At 35.7% G+C, this 17,683-nt stretch overlaps 1 protein-coding gene across 1 annotated transcript; it reads right to left on the bottom strand.

Moving 5' to 3' along the window:
- Window positions 1-5,027: 5,027 nt before the first annotated feature.
- On the bottom strand, window positions 5,028-11,524 carry LOC138323235 (four-domain proteases inhibitor-like). The gene is made up of 6 exons (XM_069267669.1): window positions 11,400-11,524; window positions 7,597-7,966; window positions 6,769-6,900; window positions 6,053-6,214; window positions 5,396-5,680; window positions 5,028-5,219 (listed from the first exon to the last, which is right to left on the bottom strand). The coding sequence occupies exons 1-6, from the start codon at window positions 11,431-11,433 to the stop codon at window positions 5,174-5,176; spliced, it is 1,029 nt and encodes a 342-aa protein (XP_069123770.1). The 5' UTR covers window positions 11,434-11,524; the 3' UTR covers window positions 5,028-5,173.
- Window positions 11,525-17,683: the final 6,159 nt, after the last annotated feature.

The following is a 17,683-nucleotide window of genomic DNA, read 5'->3' as shown; positions in this document are numbered from 1 at the left end:
GACGTAGTCTTCATTCGGATAGCCTCTGGTGTTGTCATATACAGCATACCGATAGTGAAAGTAAACATGTGCGCCATTCATGATCACTTCTCCGATCATGGGAAATAAGAATTGCAACAATGTTGCTTGTGAACATGTCGTTAGCAGATGAAGTGTCATCCTTTGTGAGTAAAATAGAACAAAAGAGTGCTATTTTATACTTCTTGTTACTGAATTTTACGTTTACACAGACATCTAACACTCAGTATCAGTATGTTTCGTCAGTATTTTGACGGATGCCCGACCGGGAAGCCTACACATGGTTCCTACGTGTATTTTGACGGGTACCCGGGTACTTCCCCAACACGACCCGTGTGGCAATAATCAAGGCCTACAACATTCCATTCGTATTTGGACACAGAAACAGCAAAAATCGTAAGTGTTCATTTCGTTTTGCTTATACCTGTCTACAGTAAATAAATTACACATGAAGTGAACTTACGTGTCTCTGTGTATTTCTGCTAACGTATGTGATATAGATGTTTTATTTTATTACAAGAACAAGAACACTTTATATTTTGGAGCAGTTTCCTTTTCAAATTCGAAGTTGACAAAAATTAACTGCTAGCATTATTTTCTAATTTTATGACATACAATTTAATGCATTTAATTCAGTAGGTGTAACAGATTTAATTTGCCAAATTGTCCATATTGATACCGTGGTAATGGAGTGTCACATCACAAAACATAACAGTATGTAGGATTTTGTATAGTGTGTAACATACATGACAATGAATTAGCATATTGATGTAATCAATTAATATATAGCTACTGTTGTAGAGGAAAAGATATCACCTTCTGACTGACTCTGCTACAACAGTAGCTAATCAATATAGAGATACAATTGTAGCGGGATTGGACTGGGTCGATCATCGGTGACCAGGTAGCTCAGTCGGTAGAGCACTCGGCTAGTGTTCTGAGGGTCCCGGATTTGAATCCCGGTCTGGCCGCTACATTTTCTCCTCTCCTGTTACAAAATTTGCACCCAACTAAATAACCCACGTTGGTGGTATTTGGAAGATTCTCGTATGTCTTCGAGGATGAAGACTTCGAGAAAGGAGGGAGGAGTGTAGCAGGATTGGACTGGGTCAATCATCGGAGACCAGGTAGCTCAGTCGGTAGAGCACTCGGCTAGTGTTCTGAGGGTCCCGGGTTTGAATCCCGGTCTGGCCGCTACATTTTCTCCTCTCCTGTTACACAATCATGCATACACAATACATTTGTACATAATATACATGTGTGTATATGAAGTTTAAGAGACAAGTGTAATCACTAATAAGGCTAGATTTTATTAAGACAATTATTATCTCTGATTTAAAAACTGGAAACATGAGCTTAAAATATTGATAAAAGTTAAAAATAAAAAGATTAAAAATGATGCTAATATATTAACTCAAATTACTTGTAAACAAGACTCCACAACTGACTTGAACTGAACAAAATTCTTTAAGTTTATGTTAGAGGACTCTATAACTTTTTATTGAAATTATTGCATATTTTGTTAAATTCTAAAATAACAGGACCAAATATTTCCTAGTCATCCACAGCAGACTCAAAATGTTGAAGAATTGAGATTATCAAGAAGCAGTGAAATAATACCGGGCATGTATTAACTAGCTGCAATGGCAGATATATAAAGCTCTAGACAACTTTGTTGTCAGATCTAGGGTTACAATTCTGTCTAATTGACCGTAGTGTTGCAAAACATCTAATGATGAACATGACATAATTAGCGGACTGCAGGTTTCAAGTAAATTGGCAATTGAACAGATTTACGGTATGTAAAAACATATCAAAAAGCATACGTTCAGATGGACATGTATCACTAAAGAGTAAAATAAAAATAATGTTTTGTTATGTTATGCTATGTTATTTTATTCAAGTATTTTTGAATAAACATAATTAAACACAGTTCACTTCAGTGATAGGGAAGGAGATTTGTTACTATGCGACTATGTCCCCTTGAAATAAAATTTCGATGGGACATTTGATCAGACAATGCGCCAAAACAACATTTTCTAGGGACATTGAGGCGAAAACAAAAATTAACATCAGCATGTATCATCAATGTTTATTAGTCACTCATTAGTCAGTGTACTGTTGATTCAGCAAATAAGTAAATAATGCTAGCAGATGAATTTGTTCACTGATAATTTAACCAGAAACTGCTTCAAAATTAGAAGTAATATTAAACTTTTTTTTTTTTCTTGTTGTAAAACAAAACATTGATTATATGTATGTTAGCAGAAATACACAGCCATGTTACCTAGTTCACTTCATGCGTCATTGTTTGTCAAATACAAAATCAGAAACATAAGTGGTATGTAGTTCATATACCGACCCAAAGACCAATTTATTTAATGTAGAAACAAAACGAAATGAACGCTTACGAATTTAACTGTTTCTGTCTCCAAATACGGAAGGGATGTTGAAGATTACTAGCGTAATGCACGTGGTTGCGTTGTTCAGGTGTTCTTCAGATAAAGTTACGTGAATGTGATCGACCACATCGGGGGGATGCTAAAGAAATTGTCTCTGTCGCTTTCAAGCTGTTGAGTAAAAAGAATGGAAATTATCTCTCATAGATGATTTCGACCAGCAAGTACAGTATCAGATTTACATCTAGGTTCTAAGGCAGGGAACTCCCCGAACAGTATCAGATTTTGCGTTATGACATCTTTGTTTACATCGGACCGCTTATACCATTGCTGAGTGTCACGTGACAAGTCGCTTATTTAGATGAAAACCGCTTACACTCGAAGGCAGAACACGATAAATAGTTACATTATCTTAAAAAACGATAAACAAAACTCGATATTTCAATGCAGTAGTGGTTTGTAATACATGTCATATAACCTCTGTATACATTTGACAAATCAGCGGGTGGGGAACCAATAAAAAAAGACCTTACGTCATCGTGTTTAGAAACCGGGGTCCGTCTCAAAAACCATAATATCTTACCGATGATCAATCAAAATGTCTAAGTATGTTTTTTGATGCGTCATTTATCCAACAAATGCACGTATGGCGCAGGGCGTGTGGCCTTCCCTATCACTGCACTTTGATTGGCTTTCCCAAATGATTTACGCGTGTTGTTTGTTTGATTAATTAACGTCCTATTAACAGCTATGGCCTCCTATGTATGCAGTGTGTTGCGTGAATGTTGTGCGAGGTGCGTGTTTTGGGAGACTGCAGTAAATTCATGTTGTGTCTTCTTGTATAGTGGAACTGTTGCCCTTTTTATAGTGCTATATCACTGAAGCATGCAACTGAAGACACCAAACAACACTCCCCAACCGGTCACATTATACTGACAACGGGCAAACCAGTCGTCCCACTCCCCTTATGCTGAACGCTAAGCAGGAGCGGAAACTACAACTTTTATAGACTTTGGTCTGTCTCGGCCAGGGAACAGAACCCAGAGCCTTCCTCACAGGGGCGAACGCTCATCTCAAGGCCAAAAGTGAGGCGGTGCCAATGGAGGCATTGGGAAAGATAAAGTAAGTTAGGAAGAATAGAAAAGATAAGATCCTAAATTTAGTCACCTTTTACGATCATGCAATAAGGGCAGCAGGTACAATTCTAACGCCCTACCTGCAGGGCCAACAAAAAATTGGTTACTTGTTGTTGAAGATTTCATGTGTGTAAGGGGTACCAGTGGGGAAATCATTGCAAACAAATTATCATTAGATAAACCCAGAGAAGTCTGAATGTTTTTTTCTGGTTGTTGGACATTATTCTCAGAAATCACATAAGGCGTCGCTACACGTACTGAATAGAAACATTGCCGGGAGCACGTGGAGCATCTAGATATAGCCTAACTGGTACTGTACGCTAGATGGCCATGACCTACTTGTAAAAAATGTCGGTACATGGGAGATGCTGAAACAAAGTTAGGCTTTACTTAGGGGATATTTGTGGATCTGTATGCGCTAAAGTAAAGTACAGTTTTAACCGAAAAGTTATGCTTGTATACTATGTATTTCACCAACTTGTCCAAGTACATGTAAATGTATATCAGTATAGTGTATATTTGACGGAAAACTTGTTAGCATAAGGAAAAGGCCCTCTTCACATTATGAACAACTTTATTGAAATAAATAAAAGGTTAAGTTTCATATCGCAGGTTGTATTATGTTCCTGGCGTCGTCATAATTACAATGGGTTAGTCGACCATTTCTGCGCCACAAGGCAAAACTTCAATTTATTATATTATAATCGTTATAAAAAGATATTTAATTTTTTTGTTTCGGAAAGGTAGCCTAGTGGCCCTTTCATGAATATCATGAAGTTGATAATCTTTTACATTGAATGTGAAAGCATTTGAATTATCATTATTCAAAAATGAGAATAAGAACTATGGCAGCTACCCTAGGTAACTGTGAAAAGAACAATTTGTCAAGCTTTCCTATCATTGCTTCCTAATAAACAATACTGTATGGTAGCCTTCTTAGCTTTTTGGGTAGCTAACACTTGTTTTTTATGTCTACTCATCTGAATACCTGCAAATTAAATTTCTTCACTTGCCTTAAGCTCTCAGTACTTTCAGTACTTTGATTATCGGTTAGCATGTAATTGCAAAATAATACATGTAATGATACTAGTATTGGGAATTCAACAAGAAAATACTTGTTTTGCTAAAGATCATCTACTCCTATAGGTACCGTTTCGATCGTTTACCCATACAGGTACACATAGTAGGGCAAACATACAAAGCAGATTTGTTTCCATTAATATGAAGACAGTCGGGATCATATCTTTTTAAATACGTGGCAAGCAATCAATAATCGAGTTTATGGCTTGTATAAAACACATAACAAAACCAAAGACTTATTGATATTTTATTATCGTATTTCACCGTATAACCAAAGACTTATTGATATTTTATTATCGTATTTCACCGTTAAACCAAAGACTTATTGATATTTTATTATAGTATTTCACCGCCAATAAGATCCCCCAGCTGGAAAACGAACTTGCAACAAAACGATTTTAATCACAATTAAATGGACAATACACATGAAGCTATTGACAACACTTTGTTTTGTGTGAATGGCATGGTCCGAATTTACTGGTTCAGTCCTGTGCGCTATAGATTGGCATAGATATACCATAAACGTCTCACATGCGAGGGTTACTGACCACATGGACACTCCGAGTAACACTTGATTTCGGCGTCACTGGAAATAAAGTACAGATACATGTAGATGGAAAACTAATATGATATCTCCTTTACCAACCACTATGACATATAAAAGAATATCAAACACTAAAAATGGCGATATGTACATAGGCATAGAGCTCCTGGTTACTTGGTTATATACGCTACTATGAAATGGTCAAATATATTACTTACTTGCAACGGGCAAAGCAGTCGTTAAAGTAAGTGCGTCCGTCTCCACCACAAACTCGCTCGCCATCCAGCCAACACTGTGAACAGGAGTTCGATTCTTGCTGCACAGGAGGTAGAACGGGTTGAACTGTCGGGAAAAGGAAAGGTTGGAAAAAGAAAGCAAATGGGTCGACGGTAGGAGGTGGCGGTGGCGCGGTGCTACGTGGTGGGTGGCGCGTTCCTTCGATCTCCACTTGACCATTTTCTCTCTCACATGGACAGACTCCGGCGCAATTGAGCTCTACTTTTCTGTAAGAAAACACGGATACAAAAGCACAATTTAGATTTACTTTTCTCTAAGAGAACACATATACAATAGTACAATTTAGTTTTACTTTTCTAATTGAAAACATGATACAGCATAATTCAGTATTACACCAGAAAAATTAGGAAATAGTTTTAGTGTCTCTCCACAGGTAAAATATCGTTATGGTATGTCAATGGAATACAAATCGAGTCGGAGTGAACCAATACACGTAGTTTTTCGGTGATTTCATATAAATCGAGCATAGACCTCTTTTTAAGTTACCTGATACATTGTGCGAGACTGGTATAACCGTCTAACCTTTGTCACACAATTAATGTAATTTCGCTTGATTACCCCTACAAAGTTTTACTCACGCGCATTTCCTTTCGCAGTCATTGTTGTATACCCTGCTGTCTTTGCCGCATACTGGATTGTACGGCTGGTTCTCGCACAAGCAGGGAGGAGTTGTGGGAGCCTTCGTAGTGGGAGCGGGCGTTGGGCACGGACAACGGCCGTTACACTTTTCTACTTGGTTTCTATAATCGAAAACGTGTAAATGATGAAGCATCAAAACTCCTATATAGCTACCTAATTGCTGTCTATCATGGACTAAGTCATCGTAGGTAGACTAATTGATTCAAAGCTATGAAGTATATCTTGAATAAGTCTGACATATCAAATGGGCGAACATTTTGACGTGATTCTTTCTTCAGTAATCTATTTAAAAGCTGTGAAGTTTGATTAAGCTTTGAGTACATTTTAAATCACTGATAGACATGAATGACACTGAACAACCTTTTGTTTTTTTCAGATGAAAACATATCTGAATATGAAGTCACTTTGTTATTAAGAATAACACTCTAAAACATGAAATGAAATTGTAGACCACAACTTCGCTTCTTTGCTTGACTGTGTGTACTCCTATCACTGCATTATAGATGCAAATATCAGTATTTTTGATATAATTTGAGGTTTTATTTGACTTTGTAAAATAAAAACCTATTGCAATTTAACTTAGTCAGTGGACATCATTGACTATTATGGTACATGGCGATGATACGCAATTTGGTCTGTCTTTCGATATACTTACGCACATCTGAGTTTGCAGTAATTGTCATACGTGTGTTCGTCGGTACCACACACTGGTGCATATGTGGAGACACATCCACATGGAGGAGGGACAAAGCATGGGCAGTTACCATCACAAGCCTTTCTTACATATCTGTTAAAATGGCAAATTTTGAAACACTTAATCGACACGCTCAGATGATTTTGTTGTTTGAAAACTACACTTTTACTTCTAGCATTATAATGTACAATGGATAGACGGATAAACTTGAAGAAATGATTCTGTGAAGAGAAAATGAAATATATATACTGTCAATCACACGAGACTCATAACAAGTGTCCTTGCACGTCACTTTTGAGAAACGGTGAAATATACACACAAGGTTAATAAATAGTCCACACCTATTACAGTGTATGTCAACATGTCCACTACAACACCTCAAATGGCCACCTAGTTGTTTGTTTCTCAGGGATATCTGCCAAATGACATTAGATCCCATTAATACTGTCAGACACATTTCATTGTTGCCCGGATTAGACTCCACAGACTAACAAATGGTCTTTTGTATAATTTTGTTGAATGTTGTATTTGAATCTTTTTCACAAAACTTGTATACAGTTTTTTGTCTTATCTTTAATTAGACACTAGTCCGCCGAAAAAAAAAATTGCCTATAAATTAGGCAAAAAATAAATAAATAAAAACGACTGATATAAGCGGGTTAAGCGGACTTATTAGACTATAGAACGGATTTATCCTCTTTACCTTACACAGGTGACAAGATCCACTATAATTCATCAATTAAGTCTTGCTTTACACTATAATTAGTTATTGGTTTCATCCTTACTCACGGTGGCATCTGGCATATGTTCGGATAGGTATGTCCGTCCGTACCACACAGCGGACTCCAGGAACAGTTCCTTGGTGGAGGTGGAAGGGGTCTGTTTGGTGCCCTATAAGGATTTGGAGGAGGTGGGCGTGCTCTTCCCCATGTACTTGCTGGTGGCGGCATGAATTGTGGAGGTGGCATGGCTCTATTTTTAGGGGGGCTCATTGGTCTACCTTGTGGCGGAGGTAGGGGTTGCATACGTCTTTGTGGGGGTTGTGGGGGACCTTGATATCTCGTGTTAGGGGGCGGGAGAGGCCTTCCTCCCCTCCGTGGCGGGGGTGGTCCGCCACGACTTGACGGTGCACGTTGGCATTGTACAATAACAATGGAGCCTGTGAAAAATAATAACCATCTACTATGGAACGAGAAATTTTACAGTATTTATAAAATAAAATGCGTGTTCTTAAAAGTCAAAATTTTGTTCTTAGACATAGAAATCGGTTCAAAAATATTAATTTCATATTCATAAAAGTGCAATATATATTCAAAACTATTTAAATGTAAATATATATGGACAAAAGCTATAAATATTTGTTCAAAATGTACCATATATGTTCAAAACTAAAATTTATATTAAAAAATTGAAACATGTACCGTAAAAATAGAAATACATTGTATTTGCCTTTTTTTTGCATATTTTCCCAGAATTTACAAATAACACAACACTCTACAAGTCAACAGTAGTACTTATTAACGTAAGGTCCGATGCATTAACACTATTTTTCCAACTATGTTATGGATACATTGGAAGACTTATATAGGCAAACCAAATGTCGATACTTTAAAGATGCTCCACCGCCGACAGAGCATAAATGATATTCATCATTCGAACAATAATTTGTGTTTAATCGTGTATATTTATGCCTAATTAACACAAAAATAATATGAAATAATTTATTTCGCCTTTGGTGCATGCGCAATCAGTACTTCATTTCATATAGAATATAGTGCCACGGAATTTTTTCGGGATGCAATTAATTATTTTTCATATTTTTAACTTGAAGTAAAATTAGAAGCTCAAACTTTTCAATGGTGTTAATGGTGTAAAGTAAGTAACTTTTGTAACAGAAGAAAAATACTACTAAATCGTCTGCTTCTGTTTTTGATAGTGAAAAAATACCATTTGTCAGCGGTGGAGCATCTTTAAAAGGGTCTAAAACCTTTAAGATGCTACGATGGTACACTACTGACGAATGTTTTTTTTCTGTCGGAAACAGAAACAGACGAATCAGTATTTTTCTTCAGTTACATTTTTTTTTTTTTTTTTTTTTTACATTTCATTTATAGTTTTGAGTTAATTAGCCATATATATACACGATTAAGCATAAGTTATTGTTCAAATAATGAGTATCGTTTATGCTCTGTCGGTAGCAAATGCAAAAATGATTCTTAATCATGAAGAATATTAAACAGTTTTATATGATACATCAAACACTTTGTTTCATGCTACAGCCATACATTTTCCATTGGTTCATTACTTATTATCAGACAGAGTAAAACTACAAACTGTAAATAGGTTATAATTCTGTTGTTATATCTAGGAGAGATGTATTAGCAAGAACGGATTGGGAAACATGTGCCTCTTTTTTTACTATGGTTGATTTCGTACAGTGACCGTAATGGTCAGTAAGCTACAAACCCATTGTCCGGAGAGGTTATGGTGAATGCTCACTTGGTAAGTTTTTTCTTGGACATGATAACAAATGTCAAACGTGAACGATGTGGGGAAGTTAATGTCGTTTATTATTGCCAATCCGTATGTAAGTTAGGAAAATACCTTGTCAGATTTATTTCCAATTTTATCGCCGGATTTATAAAACATAACGATAAACTAAGTGTCATATTTGTAACAACAATAAAATACTGTAGCTCATGTAACAAAGTTCACAGATCAGCCTGGCCAACGTACAAATTAATATTCTAACGCAAGAACCACTGGGAAACGGATAGTAACAAAAATTTCTAGTTTTGTTTTTATTACTAAGACACAAAGATTCACAGGCTTCTTGTTTTCATAATATTTTTTTTACTAATAAACGTTTTAATTTACTTCTGTACGCATTTTGTTCGTATTATAAGCCAACTAAGGCAGTAGTCTCATCCGTCATCAAACTATACCTAGAGTTTGATGTTCGTTATACCTGTTTTTACATTGTTCGACATTTGTACATTGGTCAACATGTGCCACGGGTAGCGATCCCAACATTTAGTATGGAACATCTGGAGAATGAGGACATAGCGACTGCCTCGGTAGAATGCAAGTTTGTGGAAGCGATATATTTAGAACATCACTAACAGTATCATGCGAGGAAGATATAAATGCCCCTCCTTGATACTCTTTTAGTTATTTTGCACCTGGTCTACCGCAAATCAAAACAACACATACAAAATGTACCTCAACCTCCAATCACACCAACCCCTTACACCAGAAGTTGGATGTCGTCCGTATACTGCTGAAAATATGCTACACGATGAATTTAACGGACCAACAGTGCAAAATCAAATAACAGAATCACATACCCTCGACCATGAAAACATAAGAATATCCCATTTCAGCACTTGAGAAGGTAGATAAAGAACTAAAAGAAAGCAAGAAAAAGGGGGGAAATAGGAAAACCAACGACAAGAATAGTCATAAAGGCCAAGTAGTCATTCCATACATAAACGGCTATCTGAGACCATTCGTGAGATCTCTCGTACTCATGACATTGCTACCACCATGCAACTTGGCAATATCCTCGTAGATCCGACGGATAAGATACTCAAAGAAGACATCACAGAATGCTACGCGTATCATGTCCGGGATTTGTAATCCGCCTCAAAGAATACCAGAAAGGCGTTGAAGCCGAAGAAGGCAATAAATTCACAAGATCAATACGAAAACAATTCGAGATCCAGATCAACCAATTTGCTACCACTGACCACTTCAAATAGCCGAATCGTTGGTTGATTGGATGCATTCCAGAGGGCATGTAAACACAATATAAATATTGGTAATTTGATAGCAGTCTTGTCATCGAAACAGCACGAGAAATAATTTTGATTATTTTGTTAGATTACAATTCATATAGTATGATAATATATTTTTCAAATAATAGAAAATGGTAATGATTTTTACACTACAGACTTTTAATTTACGTGTACATTATTTATGCAATGCATTCTTTTAAGTTATTTCATTTTTCACATAATTGTATTGTTGTTTCGAATTATGTATAAAAGAATCTGTTATAAGGTTGTAAGTAATTATATACTGCAACATATTATCATTTTATTTTGAATCATTTCGACTCTTGTTTAGTAAAATAGAATGTCAAAATCGTTATCTTAATTTGCGAACCATTGAGTACTATTTGCCACACAATTTTACTAAAAGGAAAAGAATTTTAAAAGCATGTTGTAGTAGATATGCCAAATTTGTCAGGTAAATGCTAGATCTATATAAAAACTTAAACACAATCAGAAGCGCCACTTTGTGATACAGCTACTGAATATATTCAATTCTATTTGGTGTGGCGGTTTGTACATTTATTGTTTCAATTTAACATTATCGTATCGAATATTATTCACTATCGGCCATTTTACCCATTGGAATTTCATGCAAAATCCTTTAAGGAATAATTTATCTTTATAATTATTCTGATTCTGTGTTAAATAAGTAGATATATTTAATATATAACATATACATTATATTATTTCTTGTTGATTTTTGAAACTTTAAAATGACGTTCAAAATTTACGTTTTTTTAAAAGTACTCTACTTACCTAGTAAAAAAAGTAAAAGAGTGATTTTTGTCATTTTGATGAAAACAATGAGTTGGGATAAAATACCGCTCTCGGCACTCCAGACGCTAGTTGGTGCAGTCAGCTAGTGTGCGGCGGGAGACATTCTAGCGATACTGCACTTAGAACGGCCTTTTGTATGAGCGTCCTGAGCCATATAGACATTACTTTTACCTCCCCAACGCAACATCGTCTGGTCTATTTTTAACAGATGGATGTACTTAGGTTGGAGTGTTTTTTTCATAACAGTTTATTTTTTTATTACTAATTCATCATTTCATACCACTAGGGCATAAGCAATACTGTAAGCAACGGTGCATACAAAAACAACTTTCATGATTTATTCTCAACTTATTGTTATTTATACGTTTGCAATCTTGAATTCCCATTGGTCATGGAGACGTTGTATGAAATAGGTATGTCGCGTATCACAACGTATTATTTCAATCTGCTCGCTATTAGTCCATCTCACCTTTTAATTTTAATTCATGATCTTTGTCAAATATGTCCGATAATTGTCGTGATTTACTCATTTAAACGTATAATCCATCATTATATACAGCGAGTTTCATCAATTACTTGATGATCCGGAAAAATCGAAATTATCAAAATATGAGAGGGATATTTCCCGGAGTATTGAGATAATAATGCTTCACGTTTTGCTGATTATACCTTAAGTGTATCATGATTGACGAGATTATGGTTGTGTACATAACAACAACTTCACAAGTGAAAATAACTTGGTGAAGTTTTGTGTAAATATTTTATTCCCTATTACCCCTTACATTTGACGGACTGGATCTCTAGACTCTAAAGCAAACTTCTTTATTGTACAGATATGGATTGATCATTTGACTTTTTTCCTGTCGTCATATGACTCTCTGAAAAACGGATAAAATGCAAATGGTTTATCTGAAAGGAAAGGTACAGAGACTCATAGATTTTGGAGAATTGCTTTTACCCTATACATTTACGTAATTCTTTTTTAAAGACGCTAAAATACTCTTTAAAGATACACTAAAAATATAATGGTAAATTCATCTCATGATGTTAGCGGGACCATATTTCATTGAATTTGTTGTAGCTAATTACAGTTTTTCTGTAGGATGGCTAATCCCCAAATATAATGACATTTCTTGATGATAAAAGTCGACTTCAGTTTTTTGCGCTGTTCATTTTCATTCTTACTGTAACATAAATAAAGTAAAATAAAAAAAAATGTTCATTAAAGGGAACGATGTGTAAATACATCTACTGTAAGGTATATTTTTCCATTTTATATAAAGTCAAAATTGACGGACTCACGTTGATTTGTACACAAGTTAACAGGAACAACGATAGACGTAAGACCACCAGCTAGACAACAGAAAAAGAACATGGGAGAAGGAATTTTACGATTGGATGAAGATTTCAACATTTATGTCAGGACACATAAGTCAGGCGCAATGAATATTGTATATCCCTGTCGTTACTGTCTGGGAATGTTTTTTTTTTTTTTTTTTTTTTTTTTTGTTTTTTTTTTTTTTTGTTTTTTTTTATGTTATCGTTATGGATAGAACGAGTTTCCCTCTATAGCCTCGGAGGGCATCCTATAAAGTTGGTTCAAGTTTTTTACTGTTCCGTCTTAGTTATCTGAATGCTGTTATTGTTACCGATTGAAGTTAAACATATACCTCAATGATATAAAGGTATTATTCTTACCTTCTAAATAGAGCCCTGAAACCCTATGGAACCATGGACATATAAAACATGGTAGGTGTGGCATTGACAGCACGCCTGGTTTTGCTATTGAGGACATCTGTGTTTATGTGCTGCAATAACACCTCGTTAGCCTTGTCACATTGCCATAAACATTGTCATTACCGACACATCATATGACCGCTAGGTACAAACATGTCAGTGGACATCCAGTTTGACCAAGAAGACAGGATGACAAATATCGCTTTAGAAATTATTGAAATAGCTTACCGGCTCTAAATATAACCTATCTCTTTGTCATTGGAGGACTTGTTAGCACGTCCTTTATCACAAAAGGCAATTGAACATGTGAAATAACTATTCTCTTCGGCATGATTTCCAACAATGAATCCCCCGGTACCTCCTTAGTTTTAGTACTTATTAAACACGAATCCTTGTGGGAAGCCCGTGGATTCTGACTCCTAGGTAAAACTGAGAAATCATCTAACGATGGCGCTGTCTAGTTAGTCACCTTGCCACAACAAAGGACTATTTTGATTTACCAGTCTGAAAAAAACCAAATGTTAATATTTCGAAGTATCCATACACAAAAGCGATCGTCATCGATCATATCCGCATGTCCTTGTAAGATTGTATGAAGTCATATAGGGATAGATTTACAGAGTAGCATTCTAATAATATGTATCTTAATGTAAAAAAAAATCAGGAAGAGATGAGTAAAAGTCAAAGAAAATCAAACCCTTATGTTAATTATCCATTTTAAAACTTTTTTTTTACGTTTTTAATGGTTTTTTTCCCATTTATTTATCTATTTATTTATATTTTTTTAGAACTGGCCTCGCTACTTTTCCAACTTATTCTGATGCCACAAACTATAGTTATATATAGGCTTTACATATACTGATATATCATTTTACTACTTGCGTACATCGACCATTTACACTGCAGTCAGAAACGTTCCCCAATATGATCAGTCAAACTGGTAATGAATAATGATCGATGTCCATAGAAAACCATCTGACAGTATTTGGATATCTGCACTATTGCAGTATAGTGTATAAACGATGATAGTACTTAAGACTTTTAGGCATTTTATATGTAAGTGGAGGTCACTGACATTTCTCCCATACTTGACAGTGCTATCCCCCAGTTGCTCGTGAAAAGATAACTGTCTTTTGGCCGGGGCAGGAAAAAAGACGGCTCACACGCTAGACAATTGACGTGACGTCATCATTACATGCGATAATTATTGTCGACGACGTCACAAATTTTGACGATTTGCTATGTTTCTTTGATGACAGCGCTTTGGAAATGTTTCTTTATAACTAAAGTTTTCATAATGTTTCATTAAAGTATTGGATAAAGTTTTTGTGTAATTTTTTTCTCGTCTTATATAAAGTTGATATCGTCTCCTTATTTTACTGGTATTATATTCATGTACTAAGACAAAGGAGTCTTTCTTTTATAAATCGACATTAATCCAGGACAAAACAAAAATAAACATGCGTACATGTTATGAATGGTTTACGTGTTTGTCTGTGGACATTACTCTGAGAAATCTTGTCAAATATCGTTGCGCCCTGTGTACAACAGGGAATAAAGTCCAGTGAGATAACAGTGCCGTTTGTTAAATCTGTGTCCTTGCTGTGATCGTTTGTGGGCATCTGATGTCAAGATTGACCTTAATCTGGTACAGATCATAAACGATGTTGTCCACATGCTTTGGTAGCTTTTATGTTTTAAGGCAGTTATAAAATAGATTCTGCCCGCAAAGACAATACACTTGACAACAGTTGATCATAATTCGTTATATTTACTTGTGATGCCGAAGGTCAAAAGTGCATGATGTTACTAAAATTATCTACAGAACTTCTAAGAGAAGAAGTATTTTAAGCTCCTTATACCGCTAATTATTGGTCACAGAAGAGAAAGAATACAAACTGCAGGATGCCGAAATTGGTATCCAAACATGGGACTGTTCAAAGAGAGATTTTACACAATGCTGTTTTTCCAATGAAAAATAAAGTGTTATGCACTCTCATCGTGGTACGGTCAAACCTGCTATTGATGACATCGTGGTACAGTCAAACTGCAATTGATGACATCGTGGTACAGTCAAACCTGCTATTGATGACATCGTGGTACAGTCAAACCTGCAATTGATGACATCGTGGTACAGTCAAACCTGCAATTGATGACATCGTGGTACAGTCAAACCTGCTATTGATGACATCGTGGTACAGTCAAACGTGCGATTGAAGACATCGTGGTACAGTCAAACTTGCAATGGATGACATCATGGTACAGTCAAGCCTGCTATTGATGACATTGTGGTACAGTCAAACGTGCTATTGAAGACACCGTGGTACAGTCAAACTTGCTATTGATGACATCATGATACAGTCAAACTTGCTATTGATGACATTGTGGTACAGTCAAACGTGCTATTGATGACATCATGGTACAGTCAAACCTGCTATTGAAGACATCGTGGTACAGTCAAACTTGCTATTGATGACATCATGGTACAGTCAAACTTGCTATTGACGACATCATGGTACAGTCAAACCTGCTATTGATGACATTGTGGTACAGTCAAACGTGCTATTGAAGACACCGTGGTACAGTCAAACTTGCTATTGATGACATCATGGTACAGTCAAACCTGCTATTGATGACATCTAGGTACAGTCAATTCTGTTATTACGCGTAGCAGATTCTCTCCAAAGTTTGCAAACAAAATTGATTTCAAATCCTGAAGAAAATAGAAGATACTGCTTATGCTTATAATTCCATTGATTTTCTAAGGAATTATTATTCATAATCGATACGGATTGTCGATGTCTCTATTGTGACGTCATGATAACGTCGGGTTTTTGGCTATCCTCGGATTTTTTCTGTATAAAGGTACGAAGAAAAAAAGGCAGACAGACGTATTAAGTATGAAAACTAAGAATAAATTTTATTATTCATCAGTAAATAAAAACATTCCCGTAAATAATCAAATGACACCAGCGATGAACGATCAGTTCAATATAAAGACGTACACATTGTTTTTTTTAATTTGATTCGCTTGCTCCAAGTTTACTTTTACATTAATTTCATAAAATGAGGATGCTGAGTGGATAAAAAAACACACTTAATTAATTTCTTAAAGTGGATAGACTATTTCTGCTTGTCGCCAATTTTGTTAAATTATTACAGACAAAGTGTGGCATAAATGTTAGTAGTATTATTTTAATTGACAAAGTTGAAATTCCTAATCGTATAGCAATGGGATTAAGGAGGTACAATACATACGCTGTACCCATAACCGAGCCGTAATAAGGTAGGTTAAAAATACAACCATTGAGGAGTTGATGGAAATGTTTATCAGACAAGAGCATGCACCTTATAAGGTAAACACACACTACTGTAAGAGCGATTTCAGCATTTCTAGACAAAGTTTACATCATTCCACTGTCACTTGCCAGGGCTCGGCATGCAAGACGTCCGCTCACAATATTTGTGTAATGGCGGACAGCGAGCAATTCAACATTTCACACACATTTCACCTTAGTGAGCTTTATAATAATAACAACTACTCTATTACATTAGAACTGGGTTGTTTCCGATACATATGCAAATTTTAATACATCTTAAGACTAAATTGTCCCTTTAACAAGTTAAAAGTATTTTTTCTTTGTTTGTTAGAACAAGGTATAATGCAAAATGACGAAGGCCACGACAATGTGGTGCCTGTGTTATGTAATAATATACGGGGACTGAACTGCGACCATTAAGACATAATTGTTGAATAATATGGCCATAAAAAGAAACATTTATACTGAAAGAAAGTGTTTATTTCTAACGCTCTGACACGTTTATTACGGCAGTATAAAATATTATTACTTTTATTATCATAACTCATCTTTATAAGTGTTTGTTATTAGTGGAAACATATCACATGGCCGAGAAATAAAGCATCGTTTTATCCCGGGGGGAAATAAAATACTGCCCTGTGGGGCGTGCCTCAAAGGTGACCACCCATCTTTCACAGGGGGTTATCTCTCCTTTTGATTGTACAACAATGACGGACGAATTTTACCAATCACGAATTGAACTAATATTTACCAAAAAAGTAGTGAATCATCCATAATTTGGCATAATCAGTCATCGATGTTCCCGATGGCAGTGAGTTATGGGGATTTCTTTCATACATACGGGTGTAATACTGGCTGGTCCAGGGCAATACACTCATGTCGCATGAGGCTGTATTGTATGCCTACCCATGCAATAAAGCCTCGTGACGTCACGGCGTCAACAAACTCTCTATTTCCTTGGTAAAATTTCAGCATTTTTTTTACAAATATGACTGGTTTCACTATAAAAGAAGAAAACAACGGAATTTGTGTTGAAAATATCACGTTATTTTTCATGTATGGAAAATTACTTCTAGTCGTGAATTTCTTCGAATTTATTTCAAAATAGCGGGATATTATAGTTGTAAAATTGCAATAAAACATAGAGGTATGAACGAAAAAATACTATTTCATAAGTGGATAGGAAGGATAGGGATATTCTACCCT

This window comes from Argopecten irradians, chromosome 1, assembly GCF_041381155.1.
Source record: "Argopecten irradians isolate NY chromosome 1, Ai_NY, whole genome shotgun sequence".
In the NCBI taxonomy this organism is placed as follows: Eukaryota; Metazoa; Mollusca; class Bivalvia; order Pectinida; family Pectinidae; genus Argopecten; species Argopecten irradians.
The sequence above is the reverse complement of the archived record's forward strand: the minus strand, read 5'-3'. Positions and strand labels throughout refer to the sequence as shown.

Bases quoted from the DNA above. Each gene is read 5' to 3' on its own strand.
- LOC138323235 (XM_069267669.1), bottom strand. From the start codon at position 11,433: ATGACAAAAATCACTCTTTTACTTTTTTTACTAG. The intron at 6,215-6,768 runs GTAAGTATATCG...TTTCGATTATAG, and splicing joins TACTGCAAACTCAGATGTGC to AAACCAAGTAGAAAAGTGTA. The intron at 5,220-5,395 runs GTAAGTAATATA...CTTTATTTCCAG, and splicing joins GACTGCTTTGCCCGTTGCAA to TGACGCCGAAATCAAGTGTT.